General features: G+C 48.8%; 1 protein-coding gene across 1 annotated transcript in view; it reads left to right on the top strand.

The window, feature by feature from the left end:
• Window positions 1–14,419, top strand: part of PLXDC1 (plexin domain containing 1) — a 94,796-nt gene that overhangs the window by 68,427 nt on the left and 11,950 nt on the right. Inside the window, exons 9-11 of the mRNA XM_007942015.2 lie at window positions 1,927–2,008; window positions 5,816–5,876; window positions 7,718–7,853. Coding sequence (XP_007940206.1) covers window positions 1,927–2,008; window positions 5,816–5,876; window positions 7,718–7,853 — 279 coding nt within the window. The remainder of the gene's footprint in view (window positions 1–1,926; window positions 2,009–5,815; window positions 5,877–7,717; window positions 7,854–14,419) is intronic.

Below are 14,419 nucleotides of genomic sequence, written 5' to 3'. Positions count from 1 at the left end.
GATTGTGGGGCTGGCGCGGGATCGGGCAGTGTTTCGTTCTGCTGTGCATGGGGTCGCTATGAGTCGGAAACGACTCGACGGCACTTAACAACAAGTGGTAACATTTGATTACAGGTGAACAACTCTTAAAATCCAACCCCCATACCTCCTGCTTCCCTGGGCCTCTCTGCTCCATCTCTGTAAGGGGTGCATGTACCCTCCAGCAAAGTGTTCCCCCTGTCCTGCTGCTCTCCCACTTAGTCCTGCCCAGGCTGGGTTCCAGCTATTGCTCCCTATTCATTCCTACCACTTGCCTCCTCTCCACTTTGCATGTTCAGGAACAAGACTGGGACATGCTTCTCCTCGGACCTCTGCACACAGGATCTCTTCTGTCTGTACTTCTCCTCCCCCAGGACTTGCTTCTTTCCCTCTCCTTGGTCTCTCCCCAAATGTCATCTCCTTCAAGAAGACTTCCTCAGTCTGCGCCCGCATCCCTTACCACCATTCTGCATCCCTGTTCTGTTCTACTTTTCTCACCACTCTTCTCCCCACCAGACACCCTAGTATAGATTTTTGTGTATGTAGTGCCTGTCTCCTCCATGAGACTGCAGCTCCATGTGGGCAGTCCTTCTGTCTTTCCTCTTCAGCATTGTAGCCCCTGCCCCTGGCAAAGTGCCTTGCTTATGGTCTCACTCACTGCCGTCATGTCAATTGCGACTCATAGTGACCCCTCCTTGGGTTTCCGAGGCAATAGCTCTACAGAAGTAGATTGCCCAGTCTTCCTTCTGAGGAGTGGCTAGTGGGTTTGAACCGCCAGCCTTCTGGTTAGCAATCAAATGCCTTAGGCAGTATGCCACCAGAGCTCCCACGCCACCAGAGCTCCCTAGCTCATGGTAGGCGCTCAATAAATACTTGTTGGATGAATGAATGAGTAAGTAAATGAAAACCTCTTAGGTTTATTGGGTGTATGCAGCCACTTAATCTTCTCTGTTGTTGTTAAATAAAACAATAGTCAACATTTATTGGGCACCCACCATGTGTCTGGTGCTATTATGCTCTCTAAGTATTATCTCATTTCACCCTCAGAGCAAGATGTAAATAGGTAGACAGACAGACAGAGGGTATCCTTGGTTTACAAGTGATGTAACTGAGGCACAGAGAGGTCAAGAAACTTCCCCAAATAAGACTTAGGTGTAGAAGAACAGAAGTCAAAGCACACTCCCTGTGTGTTGCTCACTTCCAAGAGCAGAGAGAGAAGAAGGGAGTGGGAGTGCATATGTTGGGTTTGCTCACACAAACTTAGCGTGCACTGACATCCTGGAAGGAGAAGAGCAGGAGGAGGTGAGGACAGACCAGGAGTGAGATTCTGACAGCAATCCCTCCACATGGGCCTCTACTCTGAAACATCAGGAATGGGAACAAGTGTTTTCAGCTAGCAAGGCTTCATGCCTTAGATGGGAGTCCAACCAGAATATCTTTAAAAAATTCTTTTCAACCCTGTGATTGTCACCAATGCCCCAAAAGTATAATTCCCAGATGAGACGAGAGCCTATTGTGTACCCTATGGTAACTTCATGTGATAGACCTCTTCACAGTTATAATTATGTAGTTATTTTTATTTCATTACCTGTTTAGGGTCTGTCTCTCCACATGATTATAAGGTCTAAGAAGGTGGGGACCAGGTCTCATTGCTGAATTCCCAGCACCAGCTTAGGGCCAGACCGTGTGGTGATGGAAGGAGGGAAGGTTGGCTGGATGGATGTGATGGAAGAAGGAAGGGATAGGCCAGGGCTAGAATCAAGCAAATGTGACATTAGTGCCCTCTAAGGCCTCCACTAAGTCAGAAACTCTGTGAGCACCCAGCATTTAGGAAGACTGTGTCCTTTGCACCTATGAGGCAGTGGGAGAGGGCCTGGCCTTGAGGGTCCCTTGCCTTCTATCTTGTAGCCTGCCTGCAGCATCAGAGCTGTGACGCCTGCATGTCCTCAGACCTGACCTTCAACTGCAGCTGGTGCCATGTCCTCCAAAGGTTAGTGCCTGGCTTACCCTCTGGTTCCCACAGGCAGACTGAGGAGAAAGGCAGAGGGTGGCCCAGTGCCGCTCCCTGCCTCAGCCTCTTGGCTTGTCCCATTGCTAGCAGTTTGCCAATGTGAGGGTGTCTCTGGCCAGTGGTACCCTGACCTTTAGGACAAGAGTGTCACAGAAGTGTACTTCTCCCTGAGGCGTGGACCAGTCAAGGTGTCTGTGTGGCGAGTGTGACCTGTGGCAATGCCAGGCTTCTGAGAAATTTTCCTCACATCTGGACAAAGGGAAGGATGCCCCTTCATGGGGTATGGCTTCTCAAAGAGTGGTCCATAGCTGTGGGCATCCCAGAATCACATGTTAAATGTGCAGATTCCTGGGTCCCACTCCAGATCCTCTGCAACAGAATCTCAGGGAGAAGACCCCAGGAGTCTGCATTTTAACGCAGCACCTCATCTGCAAATAAACATGAGAACCAGTCTTAGAGACAGGGTATGAGCCAACAATGTACTGTGGTTGGGCAAGAACCCTGTGACTCCTAACCACTGCCTCAAGACTGTTCTCAGGCTGCACCAGTGTTTCCTGAAAACCAAGGGGGTGGAAATTGCAGACGCCCATGGAAAGTTGGGAGAAGCCACCAAGCTGTGTTTGCTTGGTTTTGGGAACAGAGAAAATAATGGATGAGATTCAAGTTCAGGGATAACCTTCTGAGATCCAACTCATCTTCCGCTCCTTGGTCTGAAATCACTTCCTCACAGATTAGACTCAGAATTCACTCTCTGTTCTCCTGGCCAACATAAATAAATGACAAGAGAGAGAGAAACGAATTTCTTTGAGGACCAGGGCTCTCATGGGAGTGGGAAGCCCTATGAACTCCAAAAGCCTTTTGGGCAATCTTGCAAATTGCAAAATGACAGTCTGCATTCTCATGCAGCCGCCGTGCATCTGTCAGCATTTCCTTTGCTCCTCTCCAATCTGCTGGTGCAGAAATAGAAGTTCTTGTCTCTCCAGGCTGTCTGCCTAGCACACGGGACATAGAGCTGTCCGGGGAGGCGAGGAGGGGCTCGAGTCAGAACTGCCAGTGTTCTTCCCACCAGCTGTGTTTTTATTCACTCTCTGGGGGGCTCCGTTTGCCCTTTAAAATAGGCTGAGGTTATGTGATTCAGAGAAAGGTGGCTGAGGAGTACACCATTCTTTTAACTCCTCAACTCCCAAGCAGCATTTTTTTTTTTTAATTTTATTATTATTATTTTAAATTGTGATTTGGGTGGAAAATTTACAGAGCAAATTCACTTTCCATACAGCAGTTCACACATACTTTGTCTCATGACATTGACCACAATTCATCACAATGCAACAGCTCCCCTCCCACTTCTTCCCAACAGTCACCTCTTCCCTGTGTCCATCCCTCCATGCACTCCTGCCCCCTGAGCTGTCTCCCTGTGCATAAACACCTCTTCTTTCTCCCATGATTGTTCTCTCCAAGGAGTGTATCTATTTCAGGTGAATGTTCAACTCCTATGCCTGTCTTTTGTTTGGCTGGAAGCCACAGGTATGGATTCAATTCCAGACCCCAAGCAGCATTTTTGCAAAACACTCAGGACCCTTTGCATGAAAGATACAGAACCTTGGAGAAAATGAATAGGGCACTTGGCATCTGGAGGGCTTGTTAAAAATGCAGATTCCAGGGCTCCTCCCCAGACCCACTGAATATGAACCTCTGGGATCAGGATCCCTATAATCTGATTTTTAAAGTGGTTCCTCTTGTGCACTTTCAAGTTTGAGAACCTTTGTTTCGGTGACAGAGAGATAAGCCAGATGACCTCAGATGAGCCCTGAGATCCTGGGGCTGGCTGCCACCACATGACTCAGCATCCGACAAAAGCTGAGCCATGAGAACCTCGAAATGGGTCAGATGAAAACCAAATCCCAGCGTTGACACAATCCCCATTTAACATACCCGCCCAAACCCAGGAATAACTGGAAGGGAAACAGAGCCAGACACCATGACAGTTTAATGAATGTTGGATCCAGCTCAGCTCTGAGGCTGGTCAGGCTGGGGGACGGGCAGGGCCTCTGGCTGTGCATCTGCCTTTGCTGTGATTGTCAGCACAGGACAGAGCAGCTCCATTACAGGGAGTGCAAGGCTGACACGAGGCCGGAAACCATCCTGCCCCCCACCCCCACCCCATCAGCCTGGCTTCACTCCAGCACGTGCCCCTCCAGCTCTCTACAGTCTCAGCTGCAACTGACAGCTGACCCCAGCAGGTCCCTAAAAAGTCAGAGGGCAGGGCTGTGGGGCCGTGCAACATGTTACCTCCCCCCAAAAGCTGCTTCCAATCACAGTGTGGGTTCTTTGCTTTCTCCTTTGCTTCCACTCACTCTGCTCCACAGCCTCCCAGGCTTCCCCTCCCTGCTTTGGGGCCAGGTCTGATTCAAACAATTTCACTTCCCATGAAAGGCATCTTCTTCCTTTCCTCTTAAATTTTCACCAGTGGCCCACTTACCTCTGGGACTTGGCTCAGGAAATGAGAGTCATGATCCCTGCCTTACAGTGTCATTGTGAGGGTCCTGTGAGATGGAGCGTGTATCTGGGGCAGCACTTGGCACTCGGGCAGCACTCAATAGATGTCATTTCTTATGCCCTTCCTCTTTGTGTTGTTGGTTCAGGGCTTAGAAGGTGTTAGACTTACACTAGTAGACCTATACTGAAGGCTCAATCCATCCTTAAAAGAATCAGTTAGCTTTGCCAAAAGATGCTTCAGTTTCCCACTTGCAGTAGCTCTCCTGGTCTCCCGTCCCCTCAAGTAGTGGGCACAGAGGGCCTGAGAGAAAGGGAGTGTGTGGATGCCTCAGTTCAGCCTCCCTGCTGCAGGAGAAACAGCTCAGGGCTAAGGAGGCATCTTCAGAAGGAAAGGTTGGTGATCCTTGGAAAGGCTTAGACTTCAGCCTCACCAGGTCTGCCACAGACGGAAGGGCAGTTGCTTGTGCAGGGAGCTGATGGGCCACGTGTTTTAAATCAGCACTGGTGGTTCGTGATCTTATTCTTCCCATGCACATGTCACCAGGCTCAAGTAGGATTTGGTGGATTCCCCTGGCACCAAAGAGTGAAGAAAGGAGATTTGAGCATGATGCCATGGGGAACTTCCTCTGGTTCATCCTTATCCTCATACCCCTTCCCTAGGGAAATACTTGATGTCTTCCAGCTTAGCTGCACCATACAATAACCTCTCTGGGGACTCTTGTCAGCCAGTTTCTAATCTTTCTAGCCTCTGGTGGAAGCCTTGTTTCTGTCTTAATGATCGCACTGATGTGTTGGCTAAATCTACTGATGCCCACCTGAGGCCAAGCCTCTTCCTCTCTGCCAATCCCACCCCAAATTTAGACCTTAACAAGGGGTGGGAGAGTGGAGCTCTGTGAATGAGCAAGTCTCCAAATGAAATCATGTATATGAATTGCTTGGATTCCATGGATTCTCAGCTATTTCATGGCATCAGAGTCAAAGGGCCCCTAAAGGTCATTAGAGGCCATGCAGTCCCCCTACCACCTTACTTGGGACAGACGGGTGATAGGGATATGAAAATATCTCCTTCTAGGGAGTGAGTAGAGGGAGCAAGGGGTCTGATTCCCAGTTCTGCAGCTGCCTGGCACCGAGGGCACACGTCCAGTGGCCTTGGGGACCCTGACCTTGGAGGTTAGCCCTCCACACCATCAGAAAGTTGTACCTCAGCGTGTGTCAGAATGGGGTGAAATGAAAGTAAAAGGCTTCTCTGTCATACCCCATCACATCTCTGACCTTTTGATCCCCCTGCAGATGCTCCAGTGGCTTTGACCGCTACCGCCAGGAGTGGCTGGCCTACGGCTGTGCACAGGAGGTAAGAGACAGCAGTGATCTGCTGTGGCCCCTGGGTCAGGCTGTGGGGGCACAATGGGGCTGCCACCAGGCCGCTTCCCGGGTAGCTCTTCTCAAGCCATCTGGCTCGTGGTAAAATTCTCCTTCCACCTGGGACTTATTTTCTAGATTACTCTGAAGTCAGACCAGCTTAGGGAGGTTTTGGAGACTCGGTGGATCCCTAAAAGGAGTTCTGGTGATGCTAGGGTTAAAGTATTAGGCTGCTAACCTAAAAGTCTGTGGTTTGACCTCACCAGCTTCTCCTTAAGAGAAACACGAGGCAATCTGCTTCTGTAGATTTACAGCCTTGGAAACCCTGTGGGCAGTTCTACTCTGTCCTGTAAGTTTGCTGTGAGTCCAAATTGACTTTATGGCAGTGGGTATGGTTTTTGGGTGGTTCACTGAAGAAGCCCTGGTGGTGTAGTAGTTAAGCACTCAGCAGCTAACTGAAAGGTTGGTGGTTCAAACCCACCAGCTGCTCTGAGAGAAAGATGTGGCTGTCTGCTTCCATAGAGATTTACAGCCTTGGAAACCCTATGGGGCAGCTCTACTCTGTCCTGTCATGTTGCTATGAGTCAGAATTGACTCAATGGCAATGGATTTGGGTCCCTGAGGAGTCCCTGGGTGGTGGAAATGGTTGAACACTCACCTATTAACTAAAAGGTTGGTGGTTTAAACCTACTTAGAAGTGCCTTGGAAGAAAGATCTGCTTCCAAAAGGTCATAGTCATGAAAATCCTATGGGGCACAGTTTTACTCTGCAATATACGGGGTCAGAATCAACTCAATGGCAACTAGGTTTTTTTTTTTTTTTTTTGGTGTCTCCCTGAAATAAGCACTTCTCCTGGTGACTCAAGTGGAGAGTGGTCTAGGAGCTCTTTATATCTATGCAGAGGGTACACTGGATGTGACCTGAGCCACAACTGGGTCCTCTGGGGAGGCTGTGCACATGGTGATGTCAATGGAGTGCTGACCACAGCGCCAGCCTCTGGCTTTTGAGGAAGGCAGGCATTCTGGGGGTGAGGAAGTTTGTTCCAGGCATTTCCCATTTAGAATTCCATACAGGTTTCTTCTCACTGCTGGAATTTCCCACCACTTTGATTTTGGATGAGGAACCTCCTCTTCTCACACCTTATACTAACACAGGCAGGTCCATTCATCCATGTGCCCTTTTTATTTCCCTTCCTCTCCCCATCCCTTCTTTTCTTACTTGAATATTCATTTATCAAGCACATTGCATGTGCCAACCACTTCACAGCTGCTGCCTTATATTTGTTCTCATTTAATCCAAGTGTGGCCCCCAAAGCTGGGGATCAGTCCCTCCATGATCAGAGTGGAAACTGAAGCTTACTGACTTGGCTTGCATCTCACAGCTAAAAGGTGCCAGGCCCAGCATTTGAACATAGACTGCTAGGCCCCCTGCTGTGCACTCACTATGGTCTGTTTTTTTCAGTAAGACAGAATGAGCTCTTTTTCTGGCCTTAAAAAAAAAAAAAAAAGTCTTGTCCAGCAGTGCTCCTCTGACACTGGCCATTGGTTAATGTTCAGATTTGTTCTGTTTATTTAATATTGGCATCTCAGCACCTTCCTTGAGGAAGGGCTCAGCACAGTTGACAGATAAATTGCCCAGTTGTCCTATAAGATCAGGTGCTTTCGGGATAAAGTGGAAGGTTTAAATGCATTCAGTGCCTAGCGTGGTTGATTACCACGCTTACACCATGCATCTTAATCTCCAATTTTCTGGCCACTAAGGGATGAAAGCACCCAGTGATCCTCCCATTTAAGGCCTCTGTCCAAGGTAGCAGCACCAGAATATCTCTTGCAGGCAGAGGGCAGGACATGTGAGGACTTCCAGGATGAGGACCACTATTCATCCTCCCCCGACAGCTCCTTCAGCCCCTTTGATGGGGTCCTTACCACCACCTCCTCTTCCATCTTCATCGACAGCCTCACCACAGAAGGTAAGGCCTGAACCCCTGACCCAGGGATGAGAAGGGGAGAGAGAAGTCATTGGGAAGAGCTGCTGCTCTGGAGTGATCACTATCCCTGACAGGGGTAGAAATAGGAATTGTCTCTCAGAGTAGGAGGAATTACCTCACAGAACAGGGATTCCTTTTACAGGTGAGGGCCTTGAGGCTCAGAGAGCCCGGGTCACTTGACCCAGTCTACCGAGCTGGCAAGAAGCAGAGCCAGATATAGAACAAATGGACACCACGCCCAACCTCTAACCACTGTGTGCCTACGTTAGAGTGGTAGGACAAAATTTACTGTGGTGGTGCACATACTTTTAGGGGCAGGTGAAGGGAAATACATGTCCCAGCCCAGTACCAGGTACTTCATATACTTTATCTCAGTTAATTTTAATAGTATCCCTCACAAAACCCTGTGAGGTCTTATCATCCCTACAGCATGTACGAATATAGTCTACATGCTCAGATGTGAGAGAAAAAGATTGCCTGATTTTTCTATAACTTAACCTCATTTCTGACTCCCGGCCCCTCCTTAGCTAGAGTGGTAGGATATCCACTTCAGTCATTTATTCTGAGGCTGTCTCCCTGCTCCTATGACCCAATGTGGGCAGAGGGTCTAGGTGGGTCCGCTGCAAACTCCATCTTGGATTGGTGATGATCTGCTCCCACCTCTTCAGGGCTGGCTGGTCCCAGAGGCCCTCTGCCACCTCCTGGACCAGGGTTCTTGGCTGAAACTACTGGATGTCCATCTCCCAGAGACACTTCATATCAGGAAAGACTGTGCCTGCCAGTGAAAGGCCCCATGCAGGCCCCTCTAGCTCTGGGACCCTCAAAGCTCTCCCCACTTCCTTCTTCCCCACCCCAGGATTCTTAGACTCTCTGGGACATCTCTTAGACGCTTCCATACACCACATCTAGATTTGAAGCCCCTTTCCCTTAGGCTAAGACTGAAAGATAATGTGGGCTCTCACCACCTCTGAGACAGTGAGCACAGAAGGGGCAAAAGGAAAAGAGGGCAAGAGAGAAGAAGAAGGTTAGTTAAAACATTCAGCCAAAATCACATTTTATAGATTAAGAAACAGCCTTATAAGGAGCAAAGTAGGTTACTCAGGGTCACGTGTGAAGTATGTGGTGGAACGTTCTTAATATTCTTTCTATGGCAATTCCTGCCTTTCTAAAGCAAACTGGAGAACTAGAGCAGGAACCTGAGGGAAGCCAGAGGGAAGCTGTGGAGAGGCTGGTCAGATGATAGAAAGAACTAACATTTTGGGGATACTTACTTTGTGCCAGGTGGTATGCTAAAGCTGTGTACACAGCAATACTCAGTCTTCCTAGCAGCCTATACATTGATACTGTTTTATCACTATTTCATAGAGCAGACACTAAGGCTCAGAGAGAGGTAGATGATTTGCCCATGGTCACACAGCCAGGAAGAGGAATCCAGTCCTACCTGGTTCTAAAAGCCAAGATCTTTCACCTCAGCCCACTGCCTTTCTCAGAGTAAAAGAAATGAGGATTCAGCAGCAGGGAAAAAATAGAGAAAGGAGAATGACTGAGGCTGATTAGAATGACTGCCAGCTCTCTGAAGTTGCTGGTTATGGCACAGGCTTTGGGAACCATGCTGGTGCTCAGGAAGTAAAGGAAAAAACAAGTAGAAGGAAACCTTGCCCTTGGGGGCTGATGACAGAGTCCAGGGGCAACGACCTTCCAGTTAAAGGAAACTACCTGGAAGGAAGAGAGTCACCCGTCAGCTTACCCCATGTATTTACTGAGGCCACATTCTGTGCCCAGCAGTGGACTGGAGGCTGCAGACACCCTTAAAGGTCAGAACTCAGTCTTAACTTCAGGGAGCTGACCATCTGGCTGAGCGTGAGTGTCGGTGGCCAGAAGGGCAACTGTGGTGGGTGTGGAGAGTCCAGGATGCAGCATCTGGGGGCCAGGTTCAAATCCTGACTCAACTGCCTGTAGGCGGTGTGACCTTGGCCAATTACTCTGCCTTCCCAAGACTTTATTTCTCTCCCGTCACTGCCATGTGAGCTGTTCCCACACAGAAGCAACGAACTCTGTTTGCCAGTTTTATTATCAGTGTGCATCTCTTGCCAAGCCAGGAATGTGTCTCACTTCTATTTTGCTGTATAATAGTCCCCAACAGAAAGCGTTCATTAGAGTAAATGCAGACAATTACAGCTCTGGCTCCTTCCAGTCCTGGAGGAGGTGGCGAAGATTACCCAGTTACATGTATAAGGGAAAAACTTTAATGATGTTTTCCACACACACATCCAGTTCTCAGAGTGTCGTGACAGAACAGGTTTTAGCCACCCCCCTGTCTGTGCCACAGAGGCAGCATGGGGGCAGGCTGTAATGGGACGAAGTTGTGAAGCAAGAGCATGTGGTGCTCCGGTGAGAGGAGAGCAGAGTCCAGGAGCATCAGGGCACGGGGAGCAGGTCGCTGGAGGTTGCCTGGACCCCTTCTGGCAGTAGCCAGGCAGGGAAGCACAGAGTCTGTCATGGATTGAATTGTGTTCCTCCAAAATAAGTATCAACTTGGGGAGGCCAGGAGTCTCCATGGTCTGGCAGTTATGTAATGATGTAGTCATCTCCTGTGATGTGATCTGATGTGATCAGCCAATCAGCGGTAAGGGGATTAGGGTGAAATGCAACACCCTTACTGGGGTCACAGCCCTGATCCAGTGTAAGGAGAGTTACCTTGGGCATAGCCTGCATCTTACAGAGAAGGCACCTCGCTCCACCAGTAAGCCTTGGCCCAAAGGCACTGAGCTCTCTCGATCCATGGGTCAGCAAGTCTAGCTCACTGGACAAGTGCCTGGAGGTACCCCACTCTGTCAGGAAGCCTCCTGCCCAAAGACACTCAGCTCTCTTGCTCCATGGGTCAGCTCCTGCACTGCCTCATGCTGGCCTCCTGGTTCTGCTGCTGCCACTTCTCTGCTGCTGCGTCTTGCCCTCTGCACCATCTCCTGTGTTACAGCTCTCCTCACTTCCTTCTGAGCCCTCACCAGAATTGTCTTTGATGTCCATAATTCTACCAACGGTTCCTTCAAGGCAATCTAGGCTTTTACTATTGTAAGGTGCTCTGGTGGCATAGTGGATAAGGGAATTGACTGCTAACTGGAAGGTCAGTGGTTCAAACCCACCAGCTGGTCCACAGAAGGAAGACTGGGCCACTGCAGTGTAGTAAATTACTTTGTGTGGCTTTTCTACCCATAAGTCTTTGTAAACTCCAAGGTGGGATTTGCTATGAGCAACTGAGGAGCTCCTGATTGCTGAAGGTGTCCACCTGGAGTACTTCTGTTGGGAGTGGCACAAAACAGTGTTCTGGGAGGTGCCCACTCTCTCTCAGGTGCTTAGAGTTCTGATGCTATAATTGGCTAGTTTGACCACCCTGCGAGTTCTAAAGGAGACCTCCTGGAGGCAGAACTCTCTCTGACTACTGGTTGGGGAAGACATGCTGCTGAAAGAGACACGGGCTCCTGAGACACACATTGCTGGGAAAGAGACGCAAGAGACATGCACTGCTGAGTGAGACACCGAGGGACCAGCACTGCTGGGAAAGAGACTGTGAGAGACTCTTGGCTGAGGGACGGTGGGCTGGGAGAGAGACTGAGCGTTCTTCCTGAACTTGAGTTGTAGCCTGGTGCTTCCCTAATAAACCCTGTAATCTGTGAGTTCTGTGTGGCCACTGCAGTGAATTATCGAATCCAGGAGAGAGGTGGTGGGTGCTTTGGGAGGAACGGTTGGTGAAAGGGCTGGAGGGAGGCAGCATGTCTGACCTTGCAGTAATAGGCCTTGGGTTACTGCCGGTAATCCTGTCTTCCTCTTGTGAGATTAGAGGAGGTCAGAACAAGTGGCCTCCTTGCCGTTTTTGTAGCCACATACTTCAGGAAAGATTTACAGCCTTGGAAACCCAATGGGGGTCATTATGAGTTAGAAACGACTATTGTTGTTGTTGTTGTTGTTGTTATGTGCCGTCAAGTCGGCCCCAACTCATAGCGACCCCTCGTTGGGTTTCCCAGGTGGTATCACGACGGAAGTAGATTGCCCAACCTTCCTTCCGAGGAGTGGCTAGTGGGTTTGAACCGCCAGCCTTCTGGTTAGCAGTCAAGTGCCTTAGGCACTACGCTACCAGAGCTCCCAGAAACGACTATTAGGGACTTTAAAACTCTTCCAAAGGACGTGCCCCACTCCCAGCTCTTCTTTCTTGCTAGTAGTCAGGTCCCTCTTCTCTGGTCACTTCTCTGTCCTTTTGTCTCTTGTAAGTCCCTTATCCACTGTGCCACCAGAGCTCCTTACAATAGTAGAAGCCTAGATTGCCTTGAAGGAACCATTGGTGGAATTATGAACATCAAAGACAATTCTGATGAGGGCTCAGAAGGAAGTGAGGAGAGCTGTAACACAGGAGATGGTGCAGAGGGCAAGACGCAGCAGCAGAGAAGTGGCAGCAGCAGAACCAGGAGGCCAGCATGAGGCAGTGCAGGAGCTGACCCATGGAGCAAGAGAGCTGAGTGTCTTTGGGCAGGAGGCTTCCTGACAGAGTGGGGTACCTCCAGGCACTTGTCCAGTGAGCTAGACTTGCTGACCCATGGATCGAGAGAGCTCAGTGCCTTTGGGCCAAGGCTTACTGGTGAAGTGAGGTGCCTTCAGGCACTTATTGGTAACGCCAAAGAGCTTTGTAACACTTGCCTGAGCAGGGCAGAGGCTAGACCAACCCAAGTACTCACTGGACCGAGGAGCCAAAAGGCCAAGAAACCAGGAAGCTGAGGAGAAGGAGCACAGGAAGTAGAGCTGCCTTGTTCTCAAAGCGTAGGGCCATGACCTCTGAGGTCTCGAAGAGTAGGACCACAGCCTGCAATTTCTCAAAGGATGGGACCATGACTCCTTAGGTTTCAAAGAGTCAGATCTTCACCAGTGCTGGGGGATGGGGCCCGATCTCCTACCCAAAGCTTACGGGGAGATGCTGCTATTGCCAAAGGGCAGAAGAATGGGCAGCTGGGGCCAAGAGGGTGGGGTTACCACTCAGTTGGACTAGGAGAATGGAGCCTTCCAAAGCCAAGGGAGCAGAATTGTCCCAGTGGGCTTGGAAGGCACAGCTGAAGCCCAGTGCTGAGGGTCCTCCACCCAGACTCCAGAGAGTGTGGCTAACACTTAGAGTCTGGAGGGCAGGGCCATTCCTAGATGGTTTCAGAGAACAGAGTATTATTTTCAAGCCTTGAGAGCTAATGTAAATTGTTCTGCTGGGTTTGGGGCTTTCTTGGTGCCCACTGTCCCTTCTTTCCTTCCAGTTTCTCCCATTTGTAATGGAAATGTCTCCCTTGAACCTGTTCCACCAGTGTACTTTGGAAGCAGATAACCTGTGGTCTAGATTCACAGATGAAGAGGAATTTTGCCCCAGGATAAAATTTGGACTTAAAGTTGATATAAGACTTTTGGGATGGTATGATGAAGTGCAAGTGGGTTTTTGTTTTGTTTTTTGCAGTGTTGCCTCCCTCCCCTCCCACCCCCTGGTAACCAACAAAGTTTCCCTCCATATATAAACCTTTCCTTGACTCTCCAAAACAATGAACTAATATTATATTTGTCCTTCTGTGATTGACTTATTTCACTCAGCATAATGTCCTCCAAGTTCATCCAAATTATGTGGTGTTTTGCAGAGTCCATATTATTCTTTAGTGCTGCATAGCGTTCTATCATGTGTATGTACCATAGTTTGGTCATCCACTCTTCCGCTGATGAGGACGTAGGTTGTCTCCATCTTTTTGCTATTGTAAATAGTGCTGCGATGAACATGAGTGTGCATGTATCTGTTCCTGTTCTGGCTCTCATCTCTCTAGGATATACCTAGTAATGGGATTCCTGGATCAAATGGTATCTCCAATTCCCGTTTTCTAAGGAATTGCCATATTGCTTTCCACAGTGGTTGTATCACTTCATAGTCGCACCAGCAGTGTATGAGAGTCCCAATCTCTCCACATCCCTGCCAGTATTTGTTATTTTCTGTCTCATTGAACCTTGGTATCAGTGCTGGGGTGAGATGGTATCTCATTGTTGTTTTGATTTGCATCTCTCTGGTGGCCAATGATTGTGAGCCTCTCTTCAGGTATTAGCTGGCCACCTGGATATCCTCCTTGATGAAGTGTCTATTCATGTCTTCTGCCCATTTTTCTATCGGATTGTTAATTCCTTTCATATTGAGGTGCTGGAGTTTTTGACAAATCTTAGGATAAGTCCCTTGCTAGATATGTAACTGTTGGCAAATACGAATTTGTTGCTGTCAATTTTGTTATGTGCTTTTTCATAGTGTTGATTTCTTTGTTCCATATAATTTTCTATGCTGAGCTCGTTTTGTTTATGAATTGGGTTAATCACTTCCTTCGTTCCTATTGTTTTAGTATTTGCTAAATATTTGTGCTGGTCCTCTTTTTTATTTTGATGTGAAGGTTTATCCTTTTTCTTTGAGGTTACCCTGTGATTTATAGTTTTCTTCCCAAGTTTAGAACAGTCTATTCTATCCTGTAGTTGTCTTGACTTCCCTACCATCTAGA

This window comes from Orycteropus afer, unplaced genomic scaffold, assembly GCF_000298275.1.
Source record: "Orycteropus afer afer isolate SDZICR_OR568_19922 unplaced genomic scaffold, OryAfe1.0 scaffold00085, whole genome shotgun sequence".
NCBI lineage: Eukaryota > Metazoa > Chordata > Mammalia > Tubulidentata > Orycteropodidae > Orycteropus > Orycteropus afer.
Note: the sequence above shows the minus strand (reverse complement) of the source record. Positions and strands in the feature narration are given on the sequence as shown.